At 32.9% G+C, this 8,900-nt stretch overlaps 1 protein-coding gene across 1 annotated transcript; it reads right to left on the minus strand.

The window, feature by feature from the left end:
* Window positions 1-492: 492 nt before the first annotated feature.
* Window positions 493-2,343, minus strand: LOC119685306 (insulin-like growth factor-binding protein complex acid labile subunit). Its single transcript, XM_038099551.1, has 3 exons — window positions 2,092-2,343; window positions 1,643-2,022; window positions 493-1,579 (listed from the first exon to the last, which is right to left on the minus strand). Exons 1-3 carry the CDS (start codon window positions 2,231-2,233, stop codon window positions 569-571), a joined length of 1,533 nt encoding a protein of 510 aa, XP_037955479.1. The 5' UTR covers window positions 2,234-2,343; the 3' UTR covers window positions 493-568.
* Between the last annotated feature and the right edge of the window lie 6,557 nt (window positions 2,344-8,900).

Here is an 8,900-nt window from a genome sequence, read left to right on the forward strand (position 1 = left end):
ACTAAAGATCTATACAAACTGGTGCTTGTATAATGCACAAATGTGTTGCGTTATTCGTTCACCTTAGTATTCTTCTTATAATTTCCATATTAGAGCATTAATTTTAAATTTTATTAATACATATCTAATAGTAGTATTTATTCTAGTATATATTTTTTTTATTAATAATTTATTTCCCTACAAGAGGTACATTCCTTATCTAGCCCCTAATGATAACTATCTTCTGAATAAAATAAGTATTCTCAAACATCATAATTAAACATTAAAGAAAATGATTTGCTCCAAGGCCGGCCGGGTTTACGTCCGGAGCCACTCGTTAACCACGGCGTTCACCACTCCCCAAGTAGAATTTTGCAACAGATCCATACGAGTTACCACAACAACAAAAACATCATATGACCTTATTCGAAAAGAGATAATAACCCTATAACTTTTGTAACACATACCACCTTGACTCAATCAAGAGAAGACATTCTCTACTTCTCCAAATTAATTTTATCCAAACGTGTACTCTCACTCCCTAAAAATCAGTCTTTATTTTTAATATAAAATTTACAAATTTCATTACTTAGTCGTCATTTACATTACTGGAGTCATCAGAGGCCACCTCAAACCCTTCTGGTATGCCATGAGCTCGCACAGCTTTGATATCCTGCACGCAGTACTCTACAGGAGTAACAAAGCAAAACGGTTTCTCGCCTTTGTAAAATGGACTTGTCATGCGCACATATTCGATATTATTTTTATTTAATATTTTAATCAACTCATCATAGCATGGACACTGCCAGGGATTACCTTCAATTGAGACCTTACGTAAATTCGGAAAGATGCCATTTATTTCTGGAAGAAATGTTAATTTATTGTTATCTATAAGCATTTCCGATAAATTTGACCAGCTTTCCAAAACCGATGCATTAATTTCTTCCAGTTGGTTATGTCCCAAATGCAATTTCTGTATACGACGCATGGGTGCGAACATGCGCACATCCAAGGTAGTAAGTTCATTGTAAGCTAAAGACAAATATTCCAGATGTGGTAAGGATGAAAATGTCAACGGATCTAACTGTTTTAAATTATTCGCCTTTAGTTGCAGCTCACGCAGTCTTGGCAACATAACAGCTCCAAAGGCATTCGCCTCAATACTTTCGATATTATTACTGGATAGGTCCAAGGTATTAAGTGAAACTAAATTAGCGAAAGTATTCGCTTTGATATCTTTGATGTCATTGTTGTGAAGAAAAAGTTTACGCAGTGATGTTAGTCCTGCGAAGGTTGTCGTTTCCAAAGACTTTAAGCGATTGTCGGATATATTCAAGATTTGCAATTTTGGTATGTGCTCAAATTGGTTGGATGTTAGACTCAACAGATTATTGAAGCTTAAGTCAAGCTGTTGTAGTGGTACACGTTTCATGCCAAAGAAAACCATAGGCGAAATTTGTTCTAAACTATTTTCTGATATATTCAGGATGCGTAAGCGTGGCATATAAGCGAAAGCACGATTTTCAATTTCACGCAGTGGGTTTTCGGTTATTACGAGGTGCTCCATTGCCGTCATGCCGCGATAGTTACTCGACGAAAGCTGAAATGTTAAAGCAAAATTGATTGGTTTCGTTTTTAATTGAAGAAATTCACTTCAAATTACAATTTTAATTAGATTATCGCTCATTGATAGATACTTCAGCTTATCGCAAGTGCCAATCACATCTCTCTTCAATTCATTATTATTCAGATTAAGATATTGCAACTTCTTTAAAGGTTTAAATGCATTTTCCTCTATTTCTCTGATTTGATTAAATGAGAAATTTGCATATGTTAAATTCGTCAGATTTTCCAATTGGGTGCGTGTTAATTTCTTTAAAAAATTGTGACTTGCATCTAAATTTTCTAAGTTTCCGTTATTTAATCTCAACTCAGTTAGTTCATCACCGGTTAAATTTAGATACTTCAAAGTATCTAATCCCTTTAAACCAGTATCAGCTATACTTAATTCATCTACATCAAGTTTCAAAAGCGCGGAAATATCTGCAATTTTGATTTGCTTGAATAGTTTTCCAAAATGTGAATCATTTCTGTTCTTGTTATTTGACTTACCCGCTATAGTGCGAAAGAGCACTGCATCGTCTTGTGTTTTTATTTCCGTCCAGTCTGCAAATTCTTTTTCAGTACTTGTAAGAGATAATCTTGCACATAATATTCCGATGATAATTGTTATCAATTCCAGCTTAGCCATCATACATGCTTTCAAGTCGACGCATTAATAAAATTTAATCACAACCCACCATCAACAAACAATCGCAACCTACTGAACTTGATGTGCTTATTCGTTTTCTTGCAAAGCCAATAGCTGGCCGAAAAGGAAAATTCAGTACTGCCAGATGTTTGTATTATATTTTAATTAAAATTAAATAAATTTAAATTGGCGTCTTATACCATGTTCAGACAGACAAATTTCCTTAATTTCATTAAAATGAAATTAAGTTAATTTGGAAAGTGTTCATATTGCCCCAAATTAATGAAATCAAATGTGTTTTGTTGACAAATCGAATATTGGAAATGGCATGATTATTATAACTATATAGGTTGGCGTTCAATAGTTTTAACTTTAGTGGATTTCAGGTATGTGGATTATTGTTTTCATTCTGTTTTAAATTAATAACAGTTACTAGTCACCGTTTCATGTAAATATTAATGTGGGAACTCCTTGACACTATGATAATTCATATACATACCATATATATGAAATATCTAACATAAATTGAAAAAGATGTTAGATAGTTGCTACTTATTTAAGGAAAATAAGAGAAACATATATATGCAATATAGCAGATTTGACATTTATGCTAAATTAAACTTTAATAAAACCATATCCATACAATGTTGATATGGTACCAGTTAAAAAAAATTATAACTACAAACTTTCGAAATGCAGAAGGGTTGTAGAAAATGCATTTGGATATTTAAAAGTTTCTTTTTGTTTTTCCTGCTTTCAGGTTACTCCAGAAATACCATTTTTCTGTTTCGACAATCTTTATGTATATTGTTTGTTTGATTTTTCATATTTAATAATATAATTTAAAAATGGACTTCTGACTACTTATTTTAAAGCATCAGATAGCATTATATGTTTTGAAGTATTGAAGGGACTGTGAAGGCAGGACCATACTGCTGTGACACAATTGTGCCCGTCGGTTGAAACAGACCGATTTACAATTACATCTAAAGAAAACGCTTTATTTTGAAGAAAAAATGGTTTCTTTATGAGTTTCATCACATTACATTTCCATTAGAGAGTTTTTACAATACTTTGGAACAATACAATTTGTTAACTCAACAAAAAAGTGTAATTCTGGATATATATTAAAATTGCTTTAAATGCTGATATTTATTTTATAATCACAAATTATTTACATTGTGACCGAAAGGTTTTCGGAGGTTCTCATTTAAAATTCGCGCGCTGTATATTTTTCGATATTTTAAGTTATGTAGTTTGGCAGCAATTAAGGACAATTACTATGCCAAAAATGAGCGCGATCTGTCAGACAGTTCGTTTACGGCAGCTGTTGAAACCAGTTCACCTCAGTAGTGCGTTGCGAAAAAAACAATGGAAAAAAATATTGAACAAAGAGTTTGCATCAAATTTTGTGTTTCGAACGAAATTTCGTGTGCAGAATCGTTGCGAATGCTACAAAAGGCTTATGGGGAATCAGTTTTATCGAAAACTCAAGTTTATGAGTGGTACAAAGCCTTTCAGGACGGTCGTACGACCGTCGAAGACATGCCGCGTTCTGGACGACCTTCGACCTCTACCACCGACGAAAACATTGAAAAGGCAAAGGAAATCGTGTTCAAAAATCCTCATGTGAGTGTTAGAGAGATAGCACGAGAGCTAGGCATCGGTCGTGAGATGGCTCGTTTGATTTTGGTGGAAAATTTGTGTATGCGACGTGTCAACGCCCGGCTTGTTCCGATTCACCTCAATTTGTTCAACATTATCAACGATTTTAAGGCCAAACATTCAATAAATACCATCGAACAGCCACCGTATTCACCTGATCTTGCACCGTGTGACTTTTTCCTGTTTCCCAAACTCAAATTACCACTCAGAGGAACGCGTTTTGAATCCATAGAAGACGTAAAACAGAATTCGAAGAGGGAACTCAAAGCCATACCGGAAAGCGCCTATAAAAATGTTTTGATGATTGGAAGAAACGTTGGCATTTGTGTATCGCTTCTAATGGAGCATATTTTTAAGGAGATAAAATAAATATTGATGAAGATTAAGAATTTTGCGTTTTATTTAAAATTTCCGGAAACTTTTCGGTCACAATGTATATGAAACCACATTTGTTATTGTGACAGCATAGGTCGGTTAAGGGATTTATAACAATAACCACAACAATAACAACAAAAGCAACAAAGGCAACACAGAGCTGACACACGCCTTGTTCGTAGAATGAAAATGTTAACTGCTGCACCCCTATTTGCCATGTGGTTTTGTTGTCACTACCACGTTTCACGCAAAGACAACGATTCACGTGACTCACAACCCAGAAACAGTGAAATATGAACAAAACTAGAAGCGACAGTGACGGCAACAACCGCGACCGCGGCAGTGGTGTTGACTGCAGCAGCAGTAAGACAACGCGTTTCCTAAAGTTCATTGCCTTGTAATGGCACAAAGCAGGAAAAGTTCAGAATGTGAAAGCGAACTTAAAGGCTTTAGGTTCTGTTCCACTGGTCTGTTCGTCTGTTCGCCAGTGTGTATATGTGTACGTGTGACAGTGCATTTCACACAAAATGGTGTTTTGTTTTGCTTCGTTCTGTTCTGCATTGTTTTTTATACGAAATCTGTATTTTGCTAACGCCTACATGTATGCAATGCTTTCTAGTTATCTTTTGTTTACTTGGCCGTAACGCCATAACGTCGTAACGCCATAACCATAACCTACGCCATATGTTCTTTGAATACATTGTAGTGAAATACTTTTTGTTATCCTTCATATTTTTGTCTTGTTGGGAAATCTGCATATGTAGTTTAATAAATGCTAAATGCATAATGCATATGCGAGCATGTGTCAGAAGCATTTCTGTTTATTAAACTTTAATTTATACGCATATGCATTTATTCAATTTACTCTAGAAAAATAGTGAAAAACCCAAAACATTCTGACATTCTGGCTCAATTTATTCCGAAAGTATTCCATTTCACTCGTGCTTTGTATTGTTAGAATACATTTCAATATGATTTAAATATTGCAATACATTTTCTGTTACATTTGTGAGTCATTTCGTGAGACAGGCGTACATGCAGATGCAAGCGAAACTCCGCAAAAGTCGCTAAAATTGGCTAATTCGTTTTACCCTCGAAACTCTACTCACAAAGACTAAATTTAATAATATATAATATATATTTTATTGAGATTACTAACACGCAACCTTAAAGCGAGCGACTCGTGCTTGCTGAGCGGTAAGTAAAGTGAATTGCGGTTTTTGTTTCGTTGCTATCAGGAAACGCCAGTTGCAGCGCTTACACGGTTAGCACTTTTCAAAGTTTATGGCTTGAATTTCGTGTCGGCATTATTTTTGTTCATTCATGGAATATCGTGCATACTTGCCTCACATGCACTTATTACTTTGTTCTATGGACGTCATATAGGCGCGACACGAAGACGCCTGAAAGTATGCCTCATTGCCTCATTGCCTAGGGTACTGAAAGGTATAGGGTGCAAAGTGCAAATACATAAACAAAAATAAAATTAAATAAAACAAAGCCAAACAAATCAACAAAAAAAAACAAAAAAAATAAAACAAAGAATAACACAAAAGGATAAAACATGGCAAGGACTTGTTAAAATGAAAGTTGAACGCTGTTGCCATACTGAAAATATAAACTAAATAAAGTGGAAAAATTATAAAAAGCACAAGAAAATTCAAAATTCCAAAAATGCCACAAAACTTCTGTTAGCAATAAAATGTGAACTTCTTTTGTCCTTGCTTTGATGTTGTATTGGCCGATTTATTCAGAAATGTTACCTTTGTTCTCCTTTTAAATATTTAAAACACCAAAACAATTTACGAGTTTCTAAGTTTAAGGATTCCACAAATTATTCTCATTTTGTAATAAATTTCATATTTAAATTCGAGTATTACGAATACACCTATTTGATATGATATTTGTTTAACTTGAGTTCTAAAATAGCAAAATAAATTTATATAGAACTTGTTTGGGGAAAAGTGATATCTCACCATTTACATCGTTTAATTTTTCGATTTTTGCAATTCATTGCGAATTTGTGCAACAATCTGTCGGTGCATGCAGAGTGCGTCAGCGGATTTTCTGCATATTCACTGCAGTTTGTTGTGGGCCAAGCAATCCATTTGAGGCAAAAATATTTTATTGCAATTTGATAAATTGCAGTTTTGAGTTCGGCATCTATTAGCGGTTAGATTGCTTATTTGAATGGATAACGCTTCAACAAATTTGCGGCTAATGGACACAATAGAAAACAATTTCAACCACTTTAGCGTATGAGCAACACTGATTTTGCACCGTCAGTTTTCGCAAATAAAATCACATAAACGTTTATATATTCATCTTTAAAGAAATTTGAAAGGTTTTCGCAATTTATTTATTGATCTGATATTGGCAAGATTTCTTTAAATGGAAGTTGTAAACACAGAAAAACACTTTTTGATATCCACGAACAAAAAGTAAGTATTGATATGGAAAAGACTTAGTTTCAAAATGTTAAATATCAAAGGCAGACAAGATTTTCATATTTTTAAAGATGAGTAATAATAAAACCAATATTAAATAAAGTGTTTTCCTAAAATCAAATAATTCTAGCCTTTTGAAAATCGTAATTATCTGTGATGGAAGTCAGTTCAAAGATATAATAACAAAAGGCGCTAATATATTCGATTTAGATACATTAAATATATTATACTACCATAGGTCAAAGTATATTAACATAGACAAGAGTCTCACAATAACTATTTAAAATTATGATTTATTTAAATCAATTTAAATTTTTATAGAATATTGATGATAACAGTCGAAAATATCGACTGTACGATTGTAATAGTAGATCAGCAGATAATTTTCCACTGACCTGATTTAGCGATTTTTCGCCGTTTTACTACCGTACTAAAAATCTTAATATATACAAAATCAAACTGAAATCGTCCCGTCAAATTCAGATAATTTAATAGGTCTTCTGTCTTTACCGAGGGAAAATCTGACAAACTGCCAAAAAAGTAATTATCTAATAACTTATTTCTTCTGAAGGCAAGTAACAGGCATGCACAGAAGAATATACTAACTAGTTTCTGTACCATGTCAGTATTCACAACTTCTGCATTGAGTATAAAAAGAGAGAGCCAAGGCAAATACACAAGTCCGTTAAATGTGTTCCCAGAATCTAGTTTTGTTATATAATGGCCATGTTTATCGGGAAATTACTTTACCTTGCTACATTCTTTAACTAGTTTTATTTTATTTATGAAGAATTAAAGGGGTTTAATTGCTGCTTGGCTGACTATAGTAGGGCTTGCGGTATTCTCTAAATAAGTTCCCAAGATCATTATGTTATATGAGGGCCTTTTTAACCGGGACGTTACTTTGCCCTTCTACATTCTTTAACTAACTTTGATTTAATTATAAAGGATTGAAGAGTTATAATTGCCGTTTGGCTGTTAACAAAAATGGCAACACTACAACAGTTCTTGAAGTGACTTTCAGTTAGCCGATATGCCTTCCTTATCGCTAAAACTTAATCCTGAAAACCCGTGGTTTCATTAATATAATCTCATTTTTTTTTGTAATAAGAGTTTAATTATAAATAAATCTCAACTTTTGAATAAAGTATGTTATTACCTTTATTAAATATATTAGTGATGTACTATGTTAATGTTATTTTAAAAAATACTCAAAGTAATAGTTGCTTGGCAATATAGAATTTCCAGTAGTGACGTTTATTTAATTTATTTCAATCTTTTTTTATAAAATTTCAATTTTAAATCATATTTGCAACATTTTAAATATATTACATTACTTCGGAATCCAGTGAGCATTCGTAACAGCTGCTTCTGATGTGTTACTGCATTAATATCACTGCAACATTTTGAAATACTCATTAGGCACATTCGGTAGTGACACAACTACAACTGCGATAAATATTATCCATTAAAAAAAATTCAATTTTTTATCTTTGTAAGATTATTTATGAATGCGTAGAACAAATATAGATTTAGACAAGATAAGTTCAGACAAGTTTCGAATAATTGATGTAGCAAAATTCCTTTTAAAATGTATTGAAATATTGTTTCTTTATAAATACTGACTTTATTGACAATCTTTAACAAATATTTAAAACAGCCCTTAAAACAGTCCACGGTTGCACCCCTGAGTACATCTTTTTTGTATATAACTAAACGGCTATTTTGAGTGTAAGATCACATTTGAAAGTCCATATTACATCTGTGAGGAAATCGTTAGTCTTATCAAAAGAAAGTTTGAATTTAGTTGTTAACTAACCAATTTGAAATTCTTTTCATACAAACCTCAAATAACTAACTTAATTGAGTAGTTTCTTACCATAGTTACTATATGATCCCAGACAAGAAATTAATTTGGAATTAAAAGATAGTGGTAATATTGGGAAAATAGTCATGGTTTAAAGATGAGTTGGTTCAATGTTCGAATACTTGCAGTCCAAAAATTATATACGCACAATTCAACCAACAGATTATTGCAAAGATCACTGCTTCCATCATCACTGACGGTGATCGAAACAGCAGTTTGATCAACTCTTACATGATTAATAGAGCTTTCTCACTATTACCATTCTTATAGTATATTCAAGAATATATAGTATAGAGATACTGTTGTTTAATATATG

This window comes from Teleopsis dalmanni, chromosome 2, assembly GCF_002237135.1.
Source record: "Teleopsis dalmanni isolate 2A chromosome 2, ASM223713v2, whole genome shotgun sequence".
In the NCBI taxonomy this organism is placed as follows: domain Eukaryota; kingdom Metazoa; phylum Arthropoda; class Insecta; order Diptera; family Diopsidae; genus Teleopsis; species Teleopsis dalmanni.